Source organism: Anser cygnoides, chromosome 3, assembly GCF_040182565.1.
Source record: "Anser cygnoides isolate HZ-2024a breed goose chromosome 3, Taihu_goose_T2T_genome, whole genome shotgun sequence".
Classification (NCBI taxonomy): Eukaryota; Metazoa; Chordata; class Aves; order Anseriformes; family Anatidae; genus Anser; species Anser cygnoides.
The window spans coordinates 35,423,926-35,451,661 of record NC_089875.1 but is presented as its reverse complement, the minus strand read 5'-3'; the positions used below and the strand labels follow the sequence as shown (position 1 = coordinate 35,451,661).

At 41.5% G+C, this 27,736-nt stretch overlaps 1 protein-coding gene across 5 annotated transcripts; it reads left to right on the top strand.

Moving 5' to 3' along the window:
* On the top strand, positions 1–27,575 carry CDC42EP3 (CDC42 effector protein 3). Of its 5 annotated transcripts, XM_066993898.1 has the most exons (3): positions 1–174; positions 15,996–16,104; positions 25,456–27,575. In XM_066993898.1, the coding sequence occupies exon 3, from the start codon at positions 25,749–25,751 to the stop codon at positions 26,508–26,510; it is 762 nt and encodes a 253-aa protein (XP_066849999.1). In that variant the 5' UTR covers positions 1–174; positions 15,996–16,104; positions 25,456–25,748; the 3' UTR covers positions 26,511–27,575. The 5 variants fall into 5 exon arrangements, with proteins under 5 accessions (XP_066849999.1, XP_047903682.2, XP_013026260.2 ...); XM_048047725.2 differs by lacking the exon at positions 15,996–16,104; XM_013170806.3 differs by lacking the exons at positions 1–174; positions 15,996–16,104 and adding an exon at positions 255–369.
* The last annotated feature ends 161 nt before the right edge of the window (positions 27,576–27,736 follow it).

The window sequence follows — 27,736 nt, the reverse complement described above, 5'->3', positions numbered from 1 at the left end:
AGCGCCGCCTCCCCGCGGCCGCCGCTCGCCGCCCGCGGCCCCGCGCCGCGCCCCCGGCACTCGGCGCTCCGCCGCCGCCCCGCCCGGCCGCCGGCCGCTCGCTCGCAGGTGCCGCCGGGGGCGGAGGGGCGGCCGCAGGGACGGAGAGAGAGAGGAAGGAGCCGGGCAGCGGCCGTGAGTCGGGGAGCGGGGCCGCGGGGGGCAGCCGGAGCCGGGCTCGGCGGCCGGGGGTCGGGGAGGGGAAGGCGGGAGGAGGAGGAGGAGGAGGAGGAGGAAGGCGGCGGGGCCGGGGGCGCGAAGTAGCGCTCGGGTGCTGCCGGAGAGCGATGGGCCGGCGGCGGGGGGACCCGCGGCGTTTTCGCTTGAAAGGTAAAAGGGGACGGGACCGGAGGGAGCAACTGATTAAGGGCTTGCGCCGGGGGCTGCTGTGCCCCAAAGAGGGCAGGGGGGCTCGGTACGAAGGAACGGGGCCCCGATCCTTTGTTGTCCTCCGCAAAGCGCCTGGGGGGGCCGTGCGGGCAAGGAGCGCGCCCGGCGGTGCAGCTGCCTCTGTGTGTGTGTGTGTGTGTGTGTGTGTGTGTGTGCCCACCATTGTTGTCCGCTCACAAAAACGGGACATCGCTCGGCGAGCTGCGGGGAAGAAATCAGATGCTTTGAGGTCCGAAAAGCCCAGAGCGGGCGGTCCTCGGGGGGCACGGTCCCAGCGGCCCCGCAGTCCCCGAGCTGCGGCCGGGATGCTCGCAGGGCTACCAAAAAAGGCAGCGGGATGCTCGGCGCCATCCCGGGGACGGATTTTTCTCCTTCCCTACAGAAAAGGCAAGCTCAGGGCCGGGAAGGAGCAGTGACAGATGTGGCATCTTAGCAGCTGGCTAAACGTAACCGCGTGCATCAGCAGGTGTTTGCTATTGCCGCGATTTATTTTTACAGAGGTTTGTGCCGAAAGGGTCCAGCCTGGGTTAGTGTTAGCGGTAAGATTTACTTAGCTCTGCGGCATGTTAAGAACAGTTTTTCAGCAGAAGTGTTCAGAAAAGTAACAGAAAATTCCTATGTTGGAGACATTCCTCGCTTTGCACATTTGTTTTTTATTACGGCGCGCAGAGGAGAGGAACCGAGCAGGTTCCTCAGCCGGTAGAGTAGCACGGAGAGGAGTGATTTTTCCTGGCCTCAGCATTTGCCAACGGTATCTGCAGAGGGAAGGAACAATGGGGCCTATCTCCTGCCTAGATTAACCGTAATCACAAGTACTGGCCTCTCAGAGCACCTTGCTTCACTCACAGAAGTGAGTATCAGGCTGCAGAAGCTGCCTCCGTGGTTCTGCCTTCTTCAGCGGCCCTCAAAGCCGGCCAGGATCACCAGGAGGTGGCCTGGGTGCCTTTTGGAAGGGAAGGCGATGGCTATTGCCCGCCAGGCAGCCCGGAGCCTCGCGTTCCCTGGGGCGGCGTGGCTCTGCACCTCGCTGTTGGACTGCTGGGGCTAAACATCACGCCAACTTCAAAGTGGCGTTTAAAACTGCTCCAAACCACCGATATCAGCTACGCCATAAGCAAAGAAAGCCACGTTTCGTGGCAGAGCATGTTTTGTTCTCAGCTTTTCATAATTACATATGCTGCTTTGGTTTATAATCTTCTAAGCTAGGTGACTCCTTACAGAAGAAATTCTGATCCTCTGCCCAAGTCTTGAGAAATAGTTTGGGGTAGGGGAGGGAACTGTACTGGCATTTTAAAACAAATTTCCTTCTACCACGCGTCCTTCTTGCCTTCAAGCTCTCTTTTGCTTCATTGACGCTGTGTCCAGGGGGCTCACTGGTACTCTCTGGCCAGGTCTTCCTGTTCCTCACCCTCAGTGACAGAATTGCGGTAGATGTAAGTCACACAGTGCCCGTTTTGGCTTTTCGTAGTTATATAAAAACCCACAGGCTTTCACCTTACTGCATACAAACACAGTTTGGGGGGGGGGGGGGGATAAAAGAAAAAAGGGAAAAAACAAAGAAAAAGCATCAGTTCTCTACTTCATTCTTATCGTGATCGAGACAGAATAAATATCTTTCTTCAAGATTCAAACCATCTCAGGAGGAACTGGCTGGCTCTCCCTCCCCAGTGGTACAGGTGGACTGACTGGGTGGTCTGTGCCTAAGGCGTGGTGCTGCATCCCCATCGCTGCAGCTCTTGCAAGGGTAGCACTTGGCTGAAGGTGTATCCTCTGTTGGTTTCTCTGGGAGGTGTGTGTGATGGAAAGGTGCCTTTCTCAGATAAACGCGGGTCTGAATTTCAATGCAGATGTGGGGAGAATCGTATGTGGGTGTTGGATGGGGACGGTTTCTAAATGATTTCTTCTTGCTGCAAAGCAGGCCAGTTACTGGCCAGTGAAAGCACCTGGCTGGTGCTGGTGGATAACGCTGGGCAGGGCAGCAGGAGTGGATGCAAAGCACCACCTGCACAGGGGAGATTTTCCCGTGAAACAGGAGGGCAGAACTAGGTGCAGCTGCTGAGTACAAGTTAGGTGATGTTCATGCAGAAGAGATCTGTTTCTAGTGCTGTACTAAATAAGAGAGACTTCTGGATGACACTCATGAGGATAATCATTACTTACAGAGTATTTTACAGTATTCTGTGTTTTTTGAACAAAGATATTGATCCAGCATGGTGACTGAAGGGGAAAAGAATGTAATAGGAGTGGCTGGAACGAGCTTCTCCATAGTTTAAGGGTTAAATCAAGACACAGAAAAGCTGCAGAAATCGCTCTGCCAAGATGAAGCGAGATGATTACAAGCAGACTGAGCTGGCCAGAGTGACACGGTATATTTACACCCTCACTTGGGTTTCATTGACATTTATGGAATAGTCAGGTGTAAGAAGAAATGTTTGTCGTATGATTCAGCCACTAGTTAAGTCCACAGAAGCATAGTTAATAATTTTTGTAAGACAATGTGAGATTTTTCTTCTGAGAGGGTAGTGAACTGTTGAGTGCGTTTTATTCTTTTTGTGTGTGTGTGTGGTTTAAAGCGGGGAGATAAGCCTTTTACAGGCTAAGCCTACATTAGAGTAGCACATTTTAATACCTAAAGCTCTGAAAATGTGAAAATGATAGTTGAATACTCAGACTAAATCATACTTTCAAAAAAAAAATTGGCCTCACATTAAAAGCTACTCTGATCATGAAGATGTGTTTAGCAAAAGTAATTTGAAATATTGTTATACTTATCTTTGAAATTATGCAAGTTGCACAATACTTTTAAAACACGATGACTAGTATCTGATAAATGCCAAGGAGCCACATTAAGGGTTTCAACTTCACCATGTGTGGTTCAGCAACATATAACTCAACTATGTAAATGCTATGTTAATGTTGTGTACTTGCACTGAATAGTAGAAGAAAGTTTGGTACACTGCTTTGATTTCTATCATAAAGGTCAACACGGAACGAGTTAGATAAGAAATTAAATGGGATGATGTAGTGAGGTATTGTGCTGGGGCTCATTCTGAATGATCCAAGTGAACTTTTCTGAGGTTATGTGCAAACAGCAGCTGACCTTCCGAAGAGATACAAGTGCTGATGACAGGCTGTGGTCAGTGAAACTAGGGATGACTTGCTTAGTCCGGTCTCCGCAAAGCTGTCTAGATGTATTTAAATAGCAATTTTTATTTATTTATTTTTAAGCAATGTGTAGAGAACTTTCTAAAAATAAATACTTCTTTATATCTTTACCAGGAAGGTCTAAAATTTAGGGCTTGATATATTTTGATTACTACTGTTATTACTATTTATTCCGTCCCTTTGAAATACCAGATGTTTTGAGTCTGTTTCTTACTGTTCTGTTGTAGATGTTTTTGTGTATCTGGATATTTGTACTGTGCCTTAAACAAAGGAAACAGGTTTAAAGTCTTTATTCTGAATGTTGTTTTCTTTCTTGCTTAAAATATTAGATGCTACCATAAAAATAGTAAATAAAAGCAAACTGTTAGTCTGATTAATTTTTTTTCAGTTAACTTTTTGAAAAGTCTTTATGGTATAACAGTGAAGTTAAGCAAACCCCAAAACGTATGTGAAAAGTCTGTCAGTGATGGTAAAAGCATGTATCCAGAAGTTGGAAAATGCTTGTGGAAAGTGGCAATAATGTATATAAGGGCATTATCCTACCATGTTACTTCTGGTAGCCCTCTTGCCTCAGACAATATGTGAAACAAATGGGGGGAGAAGTGACAAAAGAAAGGATCTGTCTGAAATGCTGGGCTGAGGCTGAAGGTCGTGCTCTGTCATAGCACTTTTGGGTAGCGCTGGGCAACGTTTTAATGCAGATGGTGAAGGAACCAAATAATAGTTGCACAATAATATAATCTTGGGATTTCCTAACTTTGCATTCTTTGACTTTGCAAGCTTAGTGTCCCACATAGGATATTTCTAATTATGGGGTTCAGAATTCTCAGTGATACTCTGCAAGGAAGATCAAAGGTGCTTTGTGCCACCACAGTCAGCATCTATGAAGTATTCCTCCAAAGAAGTTGTGAAACTAGCTTCCTAGCCAGCAGAGATCTCTGTCATGAACTGGAGGAGAACAAACTCTGACACCTGTGAGGATATGAGTAATCTTGATGCAGATCTTCAGTAGGAAGCAGATCTGGGGGAAAGGAATGGCAGGAAGGAGATGGCAGACAAAACTGGAGGCTTAAGCTTTTTAGTGAAACAGTGGCTGATGAATCTTGTTGCTTTGACAAACGCTTCATCTGGTTCTAGTAGAGCATCTCAGAGTTTTAAGAGCACGGTTCTTTCAAGTAGAATGGTTGTGTTGGCTCCTATTAGTAGACATTTTCTTGGGTTTTGTTGTGTTTTTTGTTGTTGTTTTGTTTTTGTTTTTTAATTGTGTTCTTTTCGTCCTTGAGTAGTGCTCTAATACCAAGTGATGTACAAGAACATAATGCCAGTGTTGCTATTTTTCACACACACACCTTTACATTCTTGCCCTTTTGTCCATCTTTTTTCCCTTTTCATTTATTTTCATGAAGCATATGACAGCACTAATGGATGCTTCTCATTAGGAAAGCTTTTAAATTTTACAAAAATCAATATGTAAAGTAATTTAGGACCTTAAAAAAATCCTTGTGAAACTAGAACTTTTTTTTTAATGTTCCTCTTAATTCTAGTGCTTACTAAATCTAACCTTTTAAATTGTATTCATGAATTCATTGTGATCAGAAACTGCTTCCATTTTCTTCCTTGTATGCATGTCTCCAGCTCTAGTTATGTAAAGCCTAAATTGTGTGTGTATAGATGCATCTATACCTTTTAGAAAATGCTTAAGATCTTAATGAAGAAAAATCAAACTTTTTCTTTTTGTCTCATTTAATATGATTTGTTTTATACTTTGATTTGGTTTAACTTTACTTCTGTTTATTCACGACATCAGTAATTTAGCTCTGAAACTCAGGCCAGGATTAATCCAAGATGTGGTGAGGCTTGAGGTGAATGTCCTGTTTTGCTTTTTCTTCCGTTTCCTGTGCTTGAGATGTACACTGTAAATACCCTGTCTTCAGTGTGGCAGACCACCACTAAGGAAGCACCTTGTTCAGACATTATTGCCACTGTTTTTCATGATGAATTCTGTTGGGGAACAGCCATGTGTATTACCTTTTGGTCTTTATCTTTGGATTATTTGGTTAAATTGCATTTTGGGAGCTAAAGCATAGATTCAGTTTAAAATGTGTCCCCAGACAGTGGTTAGGTCAATCTTTAAAATCTCGAAGTTTAAGTTTTAAATTGTAGCTTAATCGATTTTGATTTTACAACCTCTGTGACATTTAAAGCATTGATAGGACTCATTGGTTCTTTGAGAGTACCTGTTTTTGCAATCATAACCAATAAAACCACAAGCTTCTCTGACACCAAAGCAGAATGCATCACAGAGTGAAGAAAAAAGAAAATGTGGGTTCTGTTTTGTAGTTTGCTGCAAAGGCCAGCCAGACAATTTCTCCCCAGTGCTGCGGTCCTTGCAAAGGGACTTCTCTTCAGGATTTGCGTGACTTGTCTGTATTCATTTGGAGGATGGTATGGGGCTGCGTAGATTTTGTTGTCTCCCTTGTTTTGAGGATGTGTGGTTCCTAAGAAGAACGTTAGGGGTTGGCTCAACTCAGGGAGACATAAACAGTAGGAGAGTGAAACAGGGAAAAGGAAGAATAGTGCTATTGATTGTCCTGCATGTCAGATGCAGCTCACATGTTCCTGCCTCAGATGCAAGAGATTATTGCTCTTCATCAAGTGTAAGCTGGTCTTTTGCCTGCTTATTTCTCTGTAGTATGATGACCTCGGAAGAATAACCACAGTTCATAAGAGGGTAAGAGGCAGCATGTCTGAGGGTGGTGCGTGCATATTCTGTGGGCAACATTTTTCTGCTTGGATATTTAGAAACCAGATGGGAATGTGGAGGTACAGAACGGTGCAGTGTGTCCACACAGGCTGTGTAGACATATGGAATTGTATTTTACTTCAGTGCAAACGCTTGGAGTAGAAAGATGGAAAGGGGAGGGGAAGATGATGCTCACAACAGTTTGAAGCTAACAGTATTCCCTGCCCCAAAAGATGCCACAACTGAAGAACTGTCTTTTGTGAGATGGTGATGTTGTTGTTTTACATCTGCACGGTTCTTAATGTGCTAGATATTAGTTCTTAATGCGGTAGATACCTGGCTTGTAATTAGGGCTCCTGATGCTACAATAATATGGATTGGTCGTCTTGCATAGAAGTAAAATGTTGAAAGAAAGAGGGTTCAGACGTCTAGTCAGCTTGAAAAAAAAGCCTTAATTGAACAAGTTGGATTGTTAATGTTACCAGATCTGCTCTTCCTTGTTTCTTCTTAATGATATGCAGAATAATTAGCGGTACAGACAATATATTGTTAGGAACAAGATAGCTGACAAAGCAGACCAGTAATCTGTATGGCAGTTACTCTCTTTCTGTATGTCCCTTCTCACTTGCACAATATGACTTTAGCTGGGGAGGGAGGCTGCGTTTCCTTTTGTTTTTCTCTGCAGCTGGTTTTGTCTACATGTCCCCTCAGGCATGATGAATACCCATCTCAGTCTCCAGAATCTGTTAGATAAGATCCAGTAAGGTCAATAGCAAAGACAACAAAGGCATCTGTTTTATAGCAGAGGGCTCTACAGTTCTCTTAAAAATAGAAAATTCTGGTCCCAAACAAGAAATATTACAATAGCAAGAACCCAAGTAGGTTAGGAATCTGTAGGAGTTCCTAAAGGAATTGTTGAGAAGGACAAAAAGAAACCATACCTCCCCAAATGAAAGTGATAATCAAGTAGCTTATACTGCAGACAGCTTCCATAGTTTGCCTGAGAATTAACTTCAGTTTTAGTTTAAGTAGTTATTTTACCTTCACACTACAAAAGTGCCTCTATTTTGCCAAAAGAATATGCATCATATCTAAGTTGTTTGTGTTACGGTATAGCAGCTGGATTGTTGGGATATGCTATGATGACCTTATAGAGGGAAGAAACAGGAGTGGCATCTAATGAAGCAACAGCAGAGAATTTGGGAGTTTTTTGACACTGCCGTTGGTAAGAAGTATATCCACTGAAATGTAAATCTTTAAGTGTATTCAAGTAATCTCTGAAAATGAAAAGACAGAATCTGCATAAAACTGAAGAGTTGTAACGTAAGAAACATGTTTCAATGCCCAAATGAGCAATCTAAACATGGAAGTAACTCCTATTGCTAAGTTCTAGCTGATTCTCCTGTATCAAGCCTGCTTGCAGGTCTTTCTCCTTTGTATCTGCGCATAAGGGTTGATCCCTTCCCCACTTCTACTGTCCTCTGTCTCTTGGTTCCACTTCCTTAGTTCTTCTGCACAGGTTCTGTCCTTCCTGAGGCTGGACTGATGGCTCTTCTTTTGAGTTGTTTGTGGGGATGGAGCACAGCAAGGTAAAGTGTAGGGTGGTATTTTTCATAAAGAGGTAATCTCAGAACCCTATTGCTGGCAAACACCAGGCTACTGAATCATGCAGAAATTATGCTTTTTAACCACCTTAAAATTGACTGTCCTGAAAATTCACAGAGACAGGAAAAGACACAATTTTGAATGTCAGGACTAGCTTTAAAAGATGTGCCAGAACATTTTAGCAAGGCTGTGGATTGTGATGGGAGGTGTATGGATGAGAACAAGGGGCATTAGGTTGGAGCAGTGGAGGGGAAATATCTCATTTTGGTTTTGTCTCATCAGAAAAGCAGAGTAACAATTTATGTTAAAATTCTCTTACCTCTTTCTAATCCTCCCAATAAATAAACACATACAGATTACTGCAGACAAAGGAGAGAAAACGTTGCCTTGAATGGCAAAGTCTGATATTCATCAACAACTCAGAAATGAGCCTTAAGATGGAAGTTCCTAATACATCTGAAGGCAGACATGTTAAAAAGTAGTTATCTGAGAAATGGGGTGCATGTTCTGAGTAATGAAACTGTTATCTGCTGAAGCAAGGACAGCTTGTATAGGCAGGGTATACAGCAAGGTTTCTTGTCTGAAGTGGTACCAGGTGATTTTTCTGATCCTTCAGTTCAATGTGTTCTTTCAGTCCGTCTGATGAGGGAGTCGTCAGTAGTAACTGAGCTGTCAGAATTTCCAAGTTTGTAGTTCTCGGCTTAATATCCTTAAAGGATAAATGTGCTCCTGAAGTCAAATTTTACAGCAGTAACTATATATAGGGGATGTGGCATGAAAATAAATGGCATTTCTGGTGTGTTGTCAAAATTCAAGTCACAGCTCATTTTTCATTGTTATTTTCTCCAGAACTGAGTATCTAAAGTTGGATGTTGAATTCTATTTGGTCACGGATTTGAGAGATCTCTTTTTTGGAAGTTGTACTTCAAGATGTTTAATTTCCCTTGTTCACTTTGAATGGGCTAAGCTGTTGTGAAATGTGCGCCCTTCTGCTTGTACAGCATCAGAGGAGAAACAGCTTTTAAAGGCTGCAGATCTCAAACTGTTCATGACAATTTGACAGCAAAGAATTTATTTAATTTTCTGTGCAGGATTTGAAGTAGTGTCAAATGTAGATAGCTATTTTTCTTTTCTACTTTGTGCTGAAAGACTAAAACTTTCCAAGCACAACAGTTTGAATGAGAACTCTGTTTTGATAACTTTCAGGAAATTCACCCTTTCAGTCTTCATAATTATCTTTATGGCCAAGAAAACATAATTTGTGGACAAAAGGGCTCTAAAAATTTAGTGTGGCTTTCCCTAGATGAAAATTCTTTCCAAAATATTTAATTCTTAAGAGAAAGTTAATGTGTTCAGTCAAGGGAAAATACTGTTCATAACCTGAATGATAAAAGCCAGACCAATCAGGAGCCTGTCTATCACAGGTTTTAGGCCTTTCTTGAATTGTTACCCAGTTCTGGTTCAGTATGGTTCCTGGATCTGCCTGAATTGTTTGAATTAGACCGTGGACAGTTTTTTGGGGAAAAAAAAATGTTAAAGTCCAAATTAACAGAGAATCCACCACAAGCCTTTGATTTTCCTTACTGTTCAGAGAAGATATATTTTCCTTCCCTTGCTTTCTCTAGCTTTATGCTAGCAAATATAAGGAATAACATGAAAAAAAAAATCATGATTCAGTGGCTGGGAGCAGGATGCCCTCTATGATTATATTTTTTTCCATATGCATTAATTACAGCCCATGATCAACTCATTGCTTCATTCTCTAAGTAGCTAAACAGATTCAATTCTCCATGTGTCTGTTTCTGTAAATTACCTAGTCCATTAATCAGTCTCATGGCCCTTCTGAAACCCCTCCTTTGTTTAGTGACATCCTCCTGGAATTGTGGCTACCGGAGCAGGCCGGATGATGGCCAAATGCAGAATTAGGGGAACTTTCCTGTCCCTCGTCTGTGCTCTTATGCAGCAGGGCATTGCAGTAGCCCCTTCTGACCTCAGCACAAGAAGATCTGGTTGAGCTGCTTATCTCTTTTGACCTGCAGAACTCTTATTACCATTTCTGAGCACAATCTTCTATCCTGAAAGTGTGGCCTGTGTGATTTGGTCTTAAATTTTAGTCTTGAATTTGTGACTTTGGCTACTGTTAAAATCCGAGCATCTTGCTGATGTTCATGTATCAGAGAATCAAGATCCCTCTTTCTCTCATTATCTACCAGTTGATTTTCCTCACCTTTCCCTGCTCTCCCATCCCCCAGTACAGGTCATTTTCGAGTAACTCCCCAAGTGAAATGGATAAATGAAAGGGAAAAGAGTTAAAGAGCAGCCACTGGTAAGGCAGGTTGAAAGTTCTGCTGAGCAGAATGCCCACGCAAGTCAAGACATCCATAGTGGAAGGAAATGCCCCAACTCCGATTTGTAACATCTTTAGTCAGTCTGACTGCCAGTGACATTACCTTTTACTGTGTACAGATGGGTAGAAATTCCTATGAAATCCAGCATATTAAGCTGGTGTATAAGAAGTTGTAATTGGTCTGCTCTGAGATACCATGATGGGGGAAAAAAAATATTTTGTACTTTGAGTAGGTGCACTGGACAGAAGAGGAGCTGTGTATGTTGTATGTTATTCAGACCTATCCTTTTCCCATTGCAATTGTATTGGTTTTGTTATCTTGTCATCTATTTAGTGAAACAAGAATCCCAATTCTGATGTGATTTACAGTGGTTATAGCCTCCAACGATTACATGCATTTAATTACTGCTAACAGAGAGAAGATGTGGACTAAGTGGCTCAAAAAGTCAATCTGGTTGTCTTTCAAGCTATCTGAAAAGTGTCATCAGTAGCTGCCATCTGGTACAGTGTTTCAAAATGCTAATTTGGTTTCCTTGTTGCTTCTTGCATTTGCAAAAAGAACAGAAATAGGAGCTCATTGTCATTCATGGGGTGGGGAGTTGTTGCTTTCCAAATGCAGCGTGTGAACTAAGATGTTTCTTGTGTTGGTAAACTCTTCCCTGCACTCTGCTGAGGATATGAATGCTAGGTCCGCTCCGGACAAGGAGCACATGGCTGTTTCCAAATGACCATAAATGACAGCCTTTTGATGGAAAGTCCAAGAAGAGTATTTTGGTGTCTGGAAAAACACACAGGAAAACTTTCTGTATCTTCTAAACAAGAAAGGTAAATAGCAAGAGGTGTAAAGGGAGTTTCATGATTTATTAGGCTTAGTCAAGTTCTAAAACAGCACTTTTAGTTCATATTGTTGCATAATAAGTCAGTAGAGCACAACAGCCAAAATTCAAGGTAGATTAAAAGTCTGTCTGGATACAGGCTGTTAAAATTGAGATTTCATTTTACCAAGTAATGCTCTTTCAACCTGTGTTGGCGGACTGGGTGACATTGCCTGCCCTGTGCAGGCAGTTTGAAGCACCCCGGGAGGTGTGAGCTTTCATAATTACGGCAGCAGAGGCCAACCTTGGAGCCTGGCGACTGCTCAAAATTAGCTGCTTTACAGCAAACTGCTGATGAGTTGAATTTGGAGGTTTGGTTTACCAGTTAGGTGCAAATATTTTTTCCCACTGTTATTTGGGTCTTTCTTCTCTTCCCATCCTAAATTGTCTCCGCCTTCCTGTTTTCCTTCTCTAATGTGAATGGCTTATGGTCTTTTCAGGAATGGCAGAAGTTTTACAGCGACGCCTGTGGCAGGAAATCTCATAAAGAAATAGCTATGTTTAATTTGAGTTACTACAGGATAACCTGTATTTAGAGTGTTTTGTGTTCTGGGAGAATTCAAAAACTGAAAGAAAATCTCATTTTCCTGTGTAGAGTAGAAAATACGCTGATGGTAAAGGAGGCATTAGGAAACAGACATACAGAACATCAATAGTAAAGAGAACTTAGTGATCTGCTGTCTTCCTCTTACTTTTGGGTTCAAAACATCCCTTACATTAAATTTTATGTTGGAGGATGAGCAGATAGGTATGTATGTTTTCTTTCTTATTTTAGGGGAATGCTGTTTGTTAGACCAATAAAGCAGTAATGGTTATGGATGTAGTTTAATTTAAGAAGCGTAGGACTACAGCATAGGGATGTTGATGAACATTCCTAACATGATGAATATCCCTAACATCTAACATGGATCTTTGTAGCTGTTGGTGAACAATTTAATGATTTCCTCCAGTATAAATCAGAGCCTAGTAAATCCGGGCAGTACCATACAAAGCTGAAAAGAAGGGATGACAGCTTTGTTATAACAACTTTCTTCTTGAAGTTACTATATGTGTCTTTTACTGGCAATGTGTTTCACAGAATTTTGGTTATGGTATTTCTGTTCCTTCCCACATGAGCTATATCCAATGACTCTGCGGACCAGTCTCTACGTTATCCGTGGATTTCTTCCCATCCAGTACTGAAGCAGCAACACTGAGATGTTGATGCCATCCTCAGATGGAAGTTTTCTCTTGATATTTTTTCAGCATGCTGTCTCTGTTGGCTGTGCGCTCTTTTGTAATTCAGGGAGCTGAACTGTGTAAGTTCCCTGTGTTTCTACGGAGGCTCTATCTGTTAAAAGAAGCAGTATGGACTTTTACAAGAGAAGAAAGGCACGCTGTGCCTTAAATTAAGACAATCCTGTTGCATTACTGCAATATTCAGTGGAGGATATCTTGCCTGGATATGGCTTCTGCTTGCTCTCAGGGCAAAGAAATTAACCTCAATTTCTGCTCTGCTTGCCAACACTAAGGAGATCGGGAATACCTGAGCATTTACTTCTATGGCTTGGATTGTCACCATCTTTACATTGCTTTTATTTTCTGAGGTTTGTTTTTTTTTCCTCCAGTGTTTGAGCAGCGGTTTTTGTCTGGGTGTCTGTCCTAGGCTCTAGAGCATGTCACGTTTTCTTCAGATGAATGGTGAACCATGCAACTAAGCAACGTATCATTCCTCCCCCCACGACTTGACTTCTGACTCCCTGGAGCTTGCAAGAGCCATTAGAAATTTCTTTTAAATAGCCGTCAGTAAAAGCAGAAGTTCATCTTACCTACTTATTAAAGGATTAAGCAAATAAAAGTGCCCTTTACATGGTAAAGTAGGTCTCGGAATAATATTCTTTTATTTGTTTGTCTACACCCCACTGCCTTCCATGCCAGGCATGTGAATTGGTACATGGACTACTTGCAGCATGTGGTAATGTCTCAGGCTTGGTTCAAGAGAGAGGTGCATCCATGCCCACAGGGATCGCTGCTCCTCATTTGGGTGCTGTTACAGTTGTCTAAACGAGACACCTGATGACCAAGCAGAGTTATAACAGTCTCCCAGCAAGTGTCGCAATGCCATGTAAGGCCTTGGTGTATGTGTGCTCTGCTTCAGAATGAGCTTCTCTCAACTCCGAACTAATTACTGCAACCTAGATAAAGCATAGGCTTAGTATATATAGCTGGTGTCTGCTTCGCCAGACCTAAATGTAACTTCTGCCTTGAGCAACTGACCGATTTTCTCCGACCTGTCAGCACAGTACTCTGCATCCTGTGAGGAGCAAACTGTCGGATACTTGTGAGAGTCAAGCCAAGGCATTAAGAAAAGCCTGGGTGCTGTTTAATTCAGGTGGAATTTGGCTGTCAGAAACCTGGTACAAGCCTTCTCAATATGCTGGAAGTGGGATGCCCCTGCTGCTCAGGCTTAATTCTATGGACAGTGGTTTTGGCAGTGGATAATTCAATTAACAGTCAGCTTTAGACTCTGTCCCCCTTGATAACCTTTGCCTGAAGCTGCGTAAGGAACATGGGGGCTGGTGCCGAGGAGCGTATTTAGCACTTAGCTGGCATTTGTAAAGGGGAGCGAGAGGGACCTGCAAATGCAGGGTGCTGCCTCTGAGGTGGGAGGGAGGGAGAAGAGGGAACTCGGCCCCGCTGGGCCTAGGAGGACTGCAGAGGGGTGCAGCGGGGTGGTGTCATCGGTGCTACCTGAAGTCTAGCCTCGTTTCTATGGAAATAGATGATTAATTTGGGGTTTTTCATTCATGTGGGTTTTGAACAAATTAAACGTGACCAAGGTCCCAACGAGGATCTGAAATTTGTTTTCAACTGAAGAGCTCTTTATATAAATGAAGGCCAATTTACATAATTAAGGGCACGCTTCATTCATGCTGCTCAGCAGGATTGGGCCTTGAGACAGGGATTGCTTCTTGCAGGACCTCTCTTAAAAGGTGAGAGCTGCTCGTGCCCAGCTTGTGCTTTGGCTTCATGTGTGTGTTTGCGTACAGTCTTTCTGGGGAGGTGGTAGCTGTTTTATAGCAGTCTTGAGTTTGTTGTGATCCTCTTCAAAAGGGCTGCGCATCGTGTATTTCCTTGCAGGCTAACAAACAACTGGGTGTTCCCCTCCCTCTCCCTGTGCACCCAAAGGATTTACAGTCTTTTAAGGTGTGTGAGAAGCTTGGTATAGATAAAGCTCATCATAAAAAGTTGTAACTTGTTTCTCGCAACAAAGGCAAGTTGTTGTTTTGGTTGAGCATGGTATTACGCCACTGCATTTGTCAGTGTCAATTTACGCCAGGCTTTAAATAGGATACTCTGCAACGAGTTTGTTTGCTGGTAGTCTGTAATCCTTTCAGGCTAGCTAACATTAACGAGAGGCTGCATTGCTGTGGCTGGCTTTCTTTTGATCATGCACAACCCTAGTCAGGAAATGGGTGAGGAGCATGAGTCATGATTACATTACCCTAATGCGACTGCCTACTAGAAGTTTGCTTTTTGCCGCCAATACTCTTTCCCTTGACGTTACTTCTAAAAACAACATGTGCGTTTTGGAGCACTTTGAAATATTGACCTCTAAACACGAAGATTTATGTTCTCGTACAGTCTCAAGGCAAAACTCTGAGCAGGAGCCCCTGCAGAGTGCAGAGAGAACAAGAACGTGTTCAAAATGCTTTTCCAGAAAGCTGCAAAGGACAGGACTTGACTTGCAGTACATTAGGTCTGCTCGGGTTCAGTGGATACAGCATCTTTCCCTGAGCCGTTTAATTATTCTGTCATGCTGCCTGCACATGCAAGCTTGAGGTCCAGGCTTCTCTCTATACAGATGCTGTCATCCCATACACCATTTGGCTTAAGCTGTGCCGTACATCTGTACTTATCTTTTGAAATATGGCTGCAGTAATGGGAAGATAGGTGTCGAGTAGTGGCTGAAGTAAAACCCTGAGTGTCGAGAAGGTAGCTTTACTGGGACCTGAGACTGAAGTATTTTAGCTTAAATTAAATGCCCGGGGTTTAGTGATTGAAAGAAATATCAGCTGTTAATCAGTAAACTAGTTTTAGTACTGAACTGCCACTGTGTCACTCTGAATATTGTGTCAGTATACCTCTGTAGTGCTTCCAAACATGAAAAAAGCAAGTGCTGAGTATATTTGTTTCTCTCAAATCAGACTGTTCAGCTCTGCCAGGTTTTAAGAGGAGTATGTGAAGTGCGGCTGTTGGCACAGAGAGCGAATGCACTCCAATAGTATTTGGTACATTCCAGGAGAAAAAAAGCCTAATCGATACAGTATAAGCAACCCGAGTTGACAGAACAGAGAGCCTGTCAAAAAGAGATGGCAGGAGGAAGTGGGGAGCACCGAACTGCCGTGCAGCGTGATGCAGCCCTGTCAGCCGGGGCAAGCCGCAGGTGTCACTGACAAGCTGCAGAGCAGAGCTGGAATATTACACGTCTTTCAGCTGTAACTTACTCTGCCAGACTCCTACCTCTGCTGAAATGGTACCTTCAAGTAGAGGAGCTGTATTGTTAGGAGCGTAGCTTAAACTCATAGTGAAGATGTAATTTTTCACGTTTTTCCTTTTGTTTCATATAAGAATGGTAAAACAAAAACACTTACTTCAGTTGTGTTAACAATCTACTTCAAATCGCATGTGGATAATCAATTTTTAAAAGTCCTATTTACTCCATGATTTCTCCCCCAGTCCTTAGAGAGGGCATGAGGTGGACCAAAAAAAAGAAATTCGGTGATTAAAGATCACAAAAGATTTTTGTAATTAATTCACTGACAAATTTCCTTCCTTCCATCTACTCCAGCCCCAAGCTCTTTGATCTCATCTTGATGACCATGCAGCTCTCTGGAGGAGGCCTAAGAAGGGCAGCAGAGCAGAGGATTCATCCTTCTCTAGGCGATAAAACAAACAAGGCCTGTGAAATTTATATTTTTCTGTAGCTCTGTACCTCTACCTCATCATTAGCCTTTGCATATAGAGGGTTCTCTGGCCTTCAGGTTGAGTTGAAACTAGTTTATCAGCCATTTCAAGATGGTAAATACTTATTTCACGAGAAACACTTTGAGAATTGAATAATAGCAGAACTGGTGATTATGATATGCCTACGTCACTTACGTGTTTCAAGGAGATGATAAAGAATATTTGTCTTGGAGATGAAGGGTATTTGAGAATTGGAGGAGGGGTGGGTTAAGGGTTGGAGTTTGAGTGGGATCTTGCAAGATGCTTTTATTTTAGGTTGTTTTTTGTCAGGAGCTGCTAGTTAAGGAAATAGTAAAATAGGGACTTTTTTAAAAAGTGATAATAAACTCTTGATTATCGCTGGAAAAAAAAATCATTTTGAGATGATACCAACCTTGGGAACCCTAAGCCAGAAGCTAGTGAAGCTAGCAAGCCATTTTTGCATCAGAAGTGAATAAAGTCTGTATGCAATTCTGTGGAAATTTTATCTTGCAGAAGAGTTAAGAATTGCCGATCCCTTCTGCCAGAACTCTGAGCTGCTCAAATAACTTGCTGCAGCTGAAAGTAGCAGTCCCACTCCTAGCCATGTGACCTTAAACCCTTTTCCTAGTTAGTTTTCACCCAGTTCAGTGTGCTGAACTGGCTTAGGAGGGGGTCAAGTGAGTGCGCACAGAAGAGGGGGAAGGGGAGAATGCCTTTCTGACAGCAACAGTTATATTGGGCTTGAACTCTCTCTGGAAGCGTTACCAGCGGTCACGCTGCAGCTGTTTGTAAGCCCTTGCTGTAAACTGAGTCAGCAGGGAGGACTGCTGCCATGACCAGTTCGCAGTGTGGCTTGCAGGTCTGCCTGCTGCTGAGAGTACGAGGAACCACAGCGCAGAACTGGGAACAACAGCGAGGAGTTGGGGAATCGAGGGGGAACTTATTAAACCAGCTCTGAGAGCAGAGCTTGGCTGGGGAACTACACCCTGTGTGTTAAAAGAGAAAGCTATCCGTGTAACCTGCTTAAAATTAGAAAGGGTGTGGATTCATAATCCTTAAACTGATACTGACGCTGGCTGACATCAGAAGGGGCAGTCCTGCCGGCCTCAGTCCACCTTCCCTAATAATTCTCCTGCGTGGCAATGCCAGCACTTACCTGAGCATGTCTCAAGCTGCATCAGGGCGCTGATCTGGCTCAAGACTAACCCTTCCTTCTCCCTTTGCAGGTGAGGTTTTAGCTAGAGCAGTTACCCAATCTTTATAAGCAGCATCTCAACTGGGTTGTAGGAGTGGGTTGCTTTTTTGCTTTTTTATCTGTGTTTTTTATTTGTTTGTTTTTTATCCCATTTCACCATGGGGTTTTGTAGTTCTAAGAGAACTGATGGACAAGTTCTTAAGCTTCTTCATCTTGTGGTGTATGAGTTGGTCATTCCCAGCTGTTTGCTCATCTAGTGGTAGGAGGAAATGAGCCAGTGCTTCAGTGCACAATCTGGCTGATTTAGCACAACCTCACCTTCACAGGCTGTGCGAGTTAAGGTGCTAGACTTTGTACTGATACGTACCTGTGTCTAAACCTGCGTGGTCTTGCACTTGCCCAGTTTTTGAAAGCTAATGATGAAACCAAACTATATGGTATTAAATCTGTGTATATGATTGTACCAACCAGCAAAGCCAAGGAGACAATAGAGAGAGACCTGTTTCAGTCCATGGAGCTGAAGAACAGAATACAGTGAGCTCATTAAAAGCCTGTCTCTGGTGAAGAAAACACAAAAGGCTTTTATTGTTCTAGAAAAGATGCAAATGTTTCCAAGTTAAAAGAAGGCTGTGGCTAAAGTTTGTTGAAAGGTAAAAAAACAATTGCTTAGTGAAAAAAAACTGGGTATTATTTAAAACATTCAAATGAGTGGTCAAAAGCACAACTGCAAAAACAGACTGTGTAAGGTATTTGATTTCATATTGCCTCACAGCCAAATTTTTAAAACATTACTCCTCTGTAGTGTCAACAAAACACGCATTAAACGCATTGAGAATCTCAGAGTAAATGTCAGAAGGACGTTGGCATCAAAGAGGAATGTATTTCTATTGAAATTATGCAAAGATCTTTTTATACAGCGCTGGGCTTTATAGTGTTTCCATGAGCAGCCTGCAAATAAGTGTAAAATTGTTGTGGTACAAATTTGCAGGTGATGGAGGTGGAGGAAGTATAGTGATGAGCAAGATGCTCGAGCACACTCAAATAAAATGTTTTCTCTTTCTGAAGCATGGCCTTGCATTTTATCCTAAAGCACATAAATCCAGCTTATTTGCTGGAGAACAATAGCTTGGAAAGTCATAGTTTTTTTTTTCTAAAGAGTAGAGCCATGCTGGACAAATCATGTAATATGAGCATTGCCATTGGCTGTGCTGTAGAATTTGTTGATTAGATAAGTATATGCATAACAAATTGCTAGTTCTGCTAATATAGATTATTCTGCTTGGAGAACTGGTTTTTGTTATACTAACATGAGCTCTTAAAGGGTTGGTGATAAAACGCTACATCAAACAGCCTGTAAATACAGAAAAAACTGTCGTAAGATGGTGAGGATAAAAGCAGAAATACGATCTTGTTTATAAACAAGGAGCAATGATGGGAAGGAAGAAGTGATTTTTATCTTAGTGTATGCTGTTAGGGAGAGCGATATCAGAATGTTGTCACTAATTCTGATCTGATCTGAAAAGGATGTTGGAAGATTGGAGAGGGTTCAAAGGAGATCGAGTGCAATACTTCAAGGCTTAAAATTACTCCCCCACCATCACCACATGAGGAATTCCCCCTGCTCACTTCGATCAAAAAAAACTACTGAGAAATGACTTGGTTAATATTCAAGTACCTTAACAGGGATGAAGGTTACTGGTTGATAAAGGGCCTTTGTAATCTCAGACTGATACACAACAAAATATTAACTGGAGACTGGGGCCAGTTGCTTAAATTAGAGAACAGCCCCAAACTAGGTGACTTCAGCAGCCCCTTCTAGCTGTGCTGGTACAGCTGTTTGTTTTCGCACTTCAGTGTACGCTTCGGTTATTTCAAGCCAGGTTGGCTTTGTTTACTTCTTTTTTTTACAAGATGAAATAAAAACTCTTAAACGTGAAATACCTCACTCATTTCGGTAGAATGGTTTAAAGTTTAAAGGTGCTTCCTGCTTAATATGATTTACTCTGGCTTGATCCATTTGAAAGGATATTATACAGGGAATAGTTGCAAGATTTAAGGCAGTCAACAACTGAAAATAATGGGTTCTTTTCATTCATAAAGATGGGCAGTGGGGGGGACGACACTGGAGAAAAGGAAGATACCTGGAGGAAAAGACATTGTATTCAGTCTGCCCCATCGGTGTTTACATTACATGACAATCCATACCTCTTCAGGAGGGCTGCTCATTGCGAGTGTGTTACTTATTCTTACAATTTACATGGGGAAAAGTGTTTATAGAAAGGGAGATGAAAATGTGTACTCATATGATTTTCTTCCCTTTGAAAGGGGAAGTAAGAGGGAACTACGGCTGATAATAAATTCCACTGCTTTTTTATATTTATTTTTACAGCTGAAGTTTTCCAAGCCTTCCTTGTCATTCATTAGTAGATCTGTATTATGGAACATACTCCTATTTCCTCACCCACCCCGCCCTCTTCACTTACCCCTGAGGAGACATTTGTTTCAAAAATTCAAACTACTTCAAGTAGTAGTAATTTGGATTATTGAACCACTACTAATCTGCAAAGACATACCAGGTGGAACTCTAGGTCTATCTTTGACTATCTTCCATCGATGTTGCAACACAGTGTTTTCATGAATGATTTGAATATATGCTTATTATATCTGTAGGTGATGCTAAACCCACATGCTGAAGAGGCCAAGATTAAAATTCAAAGTGATCCTGACGGTTTAAAGTGTTTGCAATTAATAAAATGCAGTGCAGTGAGTACGAAGGCTTTGCTGCAGTGGCAGTAGTCATGAATGAGATGTAGAATAACTGGCTAGGCAACAGCTCTTCACTAAAGGAGCTAGGTCTTTAGTGGACCACAAACTAAACATAAGCCAACAGCGCTGTGATGCTGAAAGAAAAATGCAGCCACTCTGTTAAGAGAGAAATTGAAATTGCAGCTTGAATATTGTATCTACTTTTGGGCACACTGAAAGTGCTGCCCTTCCAAGGGAAGAAGAGCATTAAAAGGAGGTTGAGGGAAAGCTATTTGAGCTGCAGAAAACATGACCCGTGTTGGAACATTGAAATATTTGTGGTGTTTAGCCTGTAGAAAACAAGGCTGAAAGGAGTTGCAGAGCATAAAAGAATGAACTGTATTTAGGGCACAAATTAGAGCAGGGAAGACTGTAGGTGCGTTTTCCCTGAGGACTTGCCTGTGTAGAGTAAATTAATGTGGGCAGTCTGCACTTGTAGGGATTTTTAAGAGGATGGTGGACAAACATCTTCTGGGACTAGCAGAAGGCCATCTCGGCCTTTGCAGGAGGATGGAGAAATGAATGAACTGCACAGGGGGATCCCCTCTTGACCTGTGTATCTACAGGTCTGGGCAGAACTGTTGTTGTGCTTTTCCCTTCGGTTTCTAAAAAGTGTATGTGCAGATGAGATAAAATAGGTTAGATTTGATCTTGGAAACTAGGGTGAGTACAGTTTGAGAAGATTAGTTGTACTGAAGGGTGATTAGCCTCATTGTTTTTATAGAGTAATTAAATCTGTAGCTTTAATCAGAAAGGCGCAAATTCTTTGAAGGAGGGAGAAACAAAGGGGTGATGACTTTTAATCCAATCAGGGAGGATGGCTTTAATACAGATGAATTCAAAGGCTGGGCCTCTAATAAACAAGGTAGACTTAGATGAACAATCTGTAGGGGAAGTGTTACCACCACCTGATTTGGTTAAAGCTACTCAGAAAGTGGTGGCTGTATAAGCAGAGGCTCGGTGGTGGCCTGGTCTGGAAGTAGATGGACTTGTGGCCTCACCTGGAGAGGCTGCCAGTTGGCACAGACGCCCAAGTCTGTAGGAACGTGAGAGGTAAGGTTCCCTTGTGCACCATCTGTTGCTTTTCTTGTATCTGAAGACTTAGTTATACTGGGAGTTGGTTTTACTCACATTCAGGAATTGTGACTGCATGAGGACAAGCCTCTGTTTAAACAAATGTGGTTTGCACTGATGTCATTTCAGGTGTATTGGAAGTATCAGCATTGCCAGGAGGTTCTCAACAGTTTGTACTGGCGATGGCTACTGATAGCTAAAATCGAAAATGAACCCCTAAAGCCTGATTGGCTTATGCTTGCAGATATTGTGTTGGGTAGAAAAGTTTCACCAGTTTATTGCATAGTGTCTCTCTGTGTTTTGCTGTGTTACTGTCTTCTTATTTGGATATGTAAATAATAAACAGATCGTCTTTTCTCATAGTGACTTGCTCTACAAGATAATTTGCTGCTTTTGCATGATAAGCTGGAAATGGTTTCCTGTAAAGTTTGAATGTTTTTAACCAGTGATGTATAAGGCAGAATACTTGCAAAGGATTGTCCTGTAGAAAGCCTGTAGTCTTCCAAGAGCACACACTTGCTTCTGGTCTTGCTCTGTGGAAACGGGATTTTTTATCTATCAATTCTTTGCCTGGGACACTGCTTAAGGATCTTGGGATCTGTGCACAAGTAAAATTTTGTTCCTTGACCTTTATTTGTCTCTGGCTTTGTACGCTTAGCTGTTGAGATACTTGCTGATAGTCTGTGGAATAAACTGAGGCATCCATTGAAAACTTTGAGCTGTGTGGAAGGTGATGATTGCAGAGTGGACAGAAGGTTCATGAGGCAGACTGAGAAGTGCCCCTGAAAACATCAGCCTTTGTTACCAAGCAAAACACTTATATGAGAGTGTGAAGCGATAGGAATGAAGAATAGCGTGAGCTGCAGCCAGACTAAAACTAATTTTCACTGGGCTGGAGTTTCTGTCTTAGCTCATGCTCAGACCTTGTTTTCTTCCCTAAACTGGAAGAAAAATCCTCTCACATTATTCTCTTAAGTGAAGGTCTTCTGCTGTAGGCTGTCAGTCAGGGACTGTAGCTTTTTGATTATTCATCTGGTTTTCTGGTAACTTCTCGTTCAGCTTTTAAGTTTGGCTAACCATCATTTAGTTTCTGAAATTAATTTAGTCAAAAATAGGCTCTTCTAAAACAGCTAGATCAGAAGAAGGTGCAACTTTACTGTGTAGCCTGATATCAAGATTGGAGCATGTTCTGGCCTTTCTCCGAACCAGCGTGTACAGGTGATTTCATTAAACCTTGTTGAATGCAGGGAGTGTGTGAGGTTCTTGTGAAAATTTGTGGACTGATTTTTTTTTTTTTTAGTTTTTCAGGAGTTGGGTTGGAAGCTTGGTCTTTTTAAGCCTTTCTTCGTTTGCCAAAGTCTAATTTTAAACTTTTTTTTTTAACCAAAGACTACTTTTTTTAAAAACACATGTTAAATACTGATATAGGTTCTTCCTTATTTAACTATAAAGGAAATATGAGTGACAACAGTATTTTAAGCTGAGTGTTTCCAAATTGACGATGTATTTCAGCTGTTCAGAGAGGCTTAAAATCTGTACCACTTTGGGCAGTAGCTGACAAAGAGGATAGGTATGCAGAAAAGAAGTACAGTTGCTCTGAAGCCTGCATTATGCTGTATGGTGAAAGACCCTCTGTTGAGAAGGGAGCCCTTACCTTCTATTTACCAATTGTAATCTTGGGGTTTTTCAGTAGGGTGGCTAGTGAAATTTGCAGCAAGGGTAGCCTTTGCTTTTAGCAGACCAAATGATGCTTGCAGTAAGCGTAAGATTTTGAATGTTCTCCTCTTCATATGCAAAACCTTTTGGGCACTGCCCAAACAAGTGCAGGGGCTGCAGTATAGAGAGGGATTATAATTATAATTCCTGGCACAGGAGTCTCTTGCAGCATCCTCTGAAGCAGTGTGGTTTTACACTGCCCCTTACTGGGATTCTCTCATAGTGCAAGAACTAAAAGCTACTGGATGCCCAAGAGTTTGCTCTATTTCAGGGGTTTGGGTTGTGGGGTTTATTTGTTTTGTTTTGGGGTTCTGTTGCATTTTTTCCCCAAGGTATGAGTTAAGTAACATATAGTACTCTTCTGTGTATCAAAATGCATAATTTATAATAGTTGTTTTACAGTTAATTTTAATATTTCTTGATGTTTCATTGTGTTCTTAGGGTTTGTTTGAAAACTCCTTGTGGAGTTCGGTGATAATGGTCTTTGATACAGATCCAAACTGGTGGAAGCTTGGAATGACCTAGGAATTGGTCTTTCATTTTTAAACTAGGGACCATTAGGCTTGATTTTCGACCACAGGAGCACTACGTTCCATGTATTAAAACTACATTCCACGGATTAAAAAAAATCTGAAAGAATGGGGGATTAGGAATAGAGGCAATTCTCTGTTATTCCTGGGGAGTGAGACAGCTGAGTTCTCTGGCTAAACATAAAGCAACCTCACCATTCGGTTTTGTTTGCCAAGAATACAGTTGTCGAGTTGAGGATGTTGTGTTTAGCTAAATGGGTAACAAGTTTAGAATGATGATTGGGGTGGGGGGAGGCACAAAACAATGCAGTGATATTATTAGTAGTAGTTTTAATCTGAAAGGTAACAGAGTTGTCTAATCAGTTCTATTCCCACAATGTGTGGCGCAAGCAGAGATCTTCGTTGTAGTATTGTAAGATACAAAAGGGAGTTACGTCAATGAACTTTTGATACGTAATGGGAATCTCCTAGCATTCTGTAGATCCTAATGAGTTACCATTTTGCTGTGTAGAAGGAAGCTGCATAGAAATGCAAGCAACTGTAGTTTCAAAATTGAGCTTAAAAGTACATAATGCCTTCTTAATTTATAGAACATTGAGCTTATTTTGTGTGACAGTTGTACTTTTGTGGCGAGTGACTTTCAGCAATATCTGAAGTGCAGTAGGTATCTTGTGGGAATCAAAAAACAAAATGCTAACCTGGCTAGATTCCCAGCTCCCCTTGTGACACACAGTTAAATACCCCACTGAAGAAACTAATTATTCAGGTTAAAGGATTTGTGAAAACGCTTGAATACTTCTTGGCAATCTGGCTGTATAGCCAGTACAAAGCTTTACAACTGATGATTCTTGCTGAGCTTAATTTGATCAAGGAATACCTCTACAGGGACATGCATAAAAGGAAGCCAAAGTACAGACAGCTTTCCTTGGTGTATTGCACACAGCCATTTTTCTGTGAAAAAACCGCCAGCTCAGTTACAGGGGGAGCATGGAAAAGGACAATGTGAGGGATTTGGGACTGAGTATTCTGGTATAAATAATTCAGAAACGACCTGTGATGCTCTGCTCCATGGACTGAATAGGGGAAGTTACAAAGATGGCCAGGATAAAAATGCTTTTATTCTGAGATTGCTCAGGAAACAGGAACTGGTACATTAAGAATGAAACACATCATTAAGGCATTAATAGAGAGTATTTTTCCATAACTTGTTGACTCACTAGCCTGTTAGCCTTTGTGGGCTGCTTATCAAACTTTTCAGAGACCACATTCTACGAGAGAGACTTAGTTTTAAAATGTTGTTTCATTTGGGTGCACAGAGCAACTCCAAGTCACCATGGCCTCATGGCTTACATAGTTCATGAGCTACTAATTGCTATGAAGAATTCCTGTAGTTCAAACACTGTAGTCACAAGAGCTAGTCTCTTCCAAAACACCTACATTTGGGTGTTTCGAAGTAGAGACCTGGCCCAATACTTTCTTCAGATGCCTAAAATTGTCCTTTTAAGTGGGCGCATTGATCAGAAATGTTATTTTTGACAGTGTGTTCCAGCACTAAATGAGAATACATGAAGTTCTCAAATCCAAGATGGTCTTCTCCATTTCAAAAAAGATTGCCTGAATGATTTAGTCGGTCTTCCTGGGTCTACCAAAATCTTAATGTTGTTGAATGGTATAGTTTTATTTCTGCATATGCTCTTGAAGAAAAACATTCTGATGCCAGAATAAGGAGAAAGATTCAGATAGTGATGTTTATCAAATGAACTGTGCTCAGCAACCGTGTCTAAGAAACTCTGACTTCAAAACAAGCCATGAAGTCAGAGAAAGGTTAGCTAGCCTTTGTTAATCTAAGCCCTTTTATCCTGCTTAATGAAGGGAAGCAACATCATAAAGCTAATCTGCAGGCTGGAACTGTCAGTACCATTACTAATTTTATTATTTTTTTTGTAAAAACAGGGCTGAATGAACCATAAAAAATTAATAACCTGATTTTGTATCCCATGCAGGTTTTCTCAAGTTCTGGAAGTAGCAGGATGTTTGGTTGCTAACTGACCTGGAACTTATGCTCCACCTTGGAAAGATCTGCAGTGGGAGCCATTCACCTTCACATACCCTGTAGTTTTCTGCCTCAGAAGAAAAGGACTTGATGTGTGAGAGTGGTACAAGGTGACAATGTAACATAAGTGACACTGAGGGCCTCCTGAGAAGAACTGACTCTGTAAGAGGCTTCTCCTTCATCCTCCTCTCCCCCGCCTTTTTTTTTTTTTGATAACTCCCCCTTTCAGTATCTACAAGCAAGATGCCAGCCAAGACACCCATCTACTTGAAAGCCGCTAACAACAAGAAAGGGAAGAAATTCAAACTAAGGGATATCTTGTCTCCAGATATGATCAGTCCGCCACTTGGAGATTTTCGTCACACCATACACATTGGAAAAGAGGGACAACATGATGTTTTTGGAGACATCTCCTTTTTGCAGGGCAACTATGAGCTATTGCCTGGAAATGAAGGAGAAACTAGAGCTAGCCAATCTGATGGCCACAGTGAATTCTTAAGGGCAAACAGCACTTCTGAATCCATGTTTACAGAAACTCCATCACCAGTGCTCAAAAATGCTATTTCCCTTCCTGCCATTGGGGGTTCTCAAGCTCTTACGTTGCCCTTACTGTCACCAGTGACATTTAATTCAAAACAAGAATCCATCAAGTCATCAAGAAATCCTAGGCTTAGCTGTGAGCCAGTAATTGAAGAAAAGTTGCAGGAGAAAAGTAAACAGATGGAAGATGGAGAATCATACAAAGATGACTTATGGGAGCAAAATGGTTCTTCATCACATTTTTCTAATGGTAGAGACAGTCACTCATCCAGCTTTTCTGAACGATGCACTGATTGGCAAACAGTTGATTTATTTGATGACAGTCAACTTTCGTGTGAACTAACCAAGACAAAGTCAGAAGAATCCCTTTCAGATCTTGCAGGCTCTCTTCTCTCATTACAGCTTGACTTGGGACCTTCACTTTTGGATGAGGTCCTCAATGTAATGGACAAGAATAAATCTTAGAACTGGTACTCCTTGCTTTCTTGTAAGTGATTCACTTAAACAAAACCAACAACAAAAACAAACACCATTCAAGAGTAGAGACACTTAAAAATCAGCTGTATTTGCAGTTGTTTGACGGGTTTTCTAAAAATATTCATAAAGTACTATTTTTTTACCTATTGTTTTTCATGATTTTTATTACACTAAATTCTCATATCAGGAAGGTAAATTTTAATAACAATTTTCAGCAAACATAAAATGTTTTTAAGTACCAGTATAATGATCAGAAACTTAAGAAACAGAGTTTGAGGATGATACTGATTGTGACATTTGGTTAGTTCACTTCTACAGGCTTCTGAATATATGAGACTCTGTAAGTGTCAGAAAGGAGATTGGTATTATTCACTGTTACAGACTATTACAACACCATGTTACATGTAGGCCTCTTTCTAGAACCTTGTGCGGGGAGGTCTTGATTGTTGTGGTTTTTTTTTCCCTAGTACCATTTCTGTTATACCTTCACAGTAACTATTTCTGCAGTCTTATACTACCGCTCTATATTCAGATGTGAACAATTTGAAGGCTTTTTTCAGCTTGAACACCTGGTCCAGAGTCTTGGCTGTTTTAAATGAGTATGCACAAATTTACACAAGTTGAGGCTTTGGGCCTGATATTGTATATGAAATGATATGTTGTAAACAGGTGACACATGCAAGATATTATGGTTAAATTATTTTAAAAGTTGAAATATATTTTTTGTGTGTATCTTGGCTTTTTACTGCAGAGCCTACACATACAGTATCTCATCAAAATAGTTGCTTGACATTATTGGTGCTCTTCTGAAAATTGTATATTTGTGTGTTTGAAAAGAAATATGTATTGATATTCCTTGCTTTTTTTCTTCATTTATTGCCACACATGCTTAAACTTGCAACCGATTATTTTAACTTTTCAAGAAGGCACTGGTTATTCACAACGCTTGTGATGTGTGCTGCAACAGCCGATGTTTTGGGAAATGTGGATCCTTTAATACAGTACATGGATTGCATAGATATCTTGTGCAATACAATAAAAAAATTAAATCGCTATGTCTTTGTGATTCAGTACATAGCCTCACCAAAATACAAAGTTTTGTTTTCTGCTACAACAAACAGACTGCAGTAGAGTTGCAAAAATATGGGATCAGGGGGCAGATCAGATTGAGATACTATCTCGATTAATTTGACGTCTGCAATCCAGTATACTTC

Bases quoted from the DNA above. Each gene is read 5' to 3' on its own strand.
- CDC42EP3 (XM_048047725.2), top strand. From the start codon at position 25,749: ATGCCAGCCAAGACACCCATCTACTTGAAAGCCGCTAACAACAAGAAA.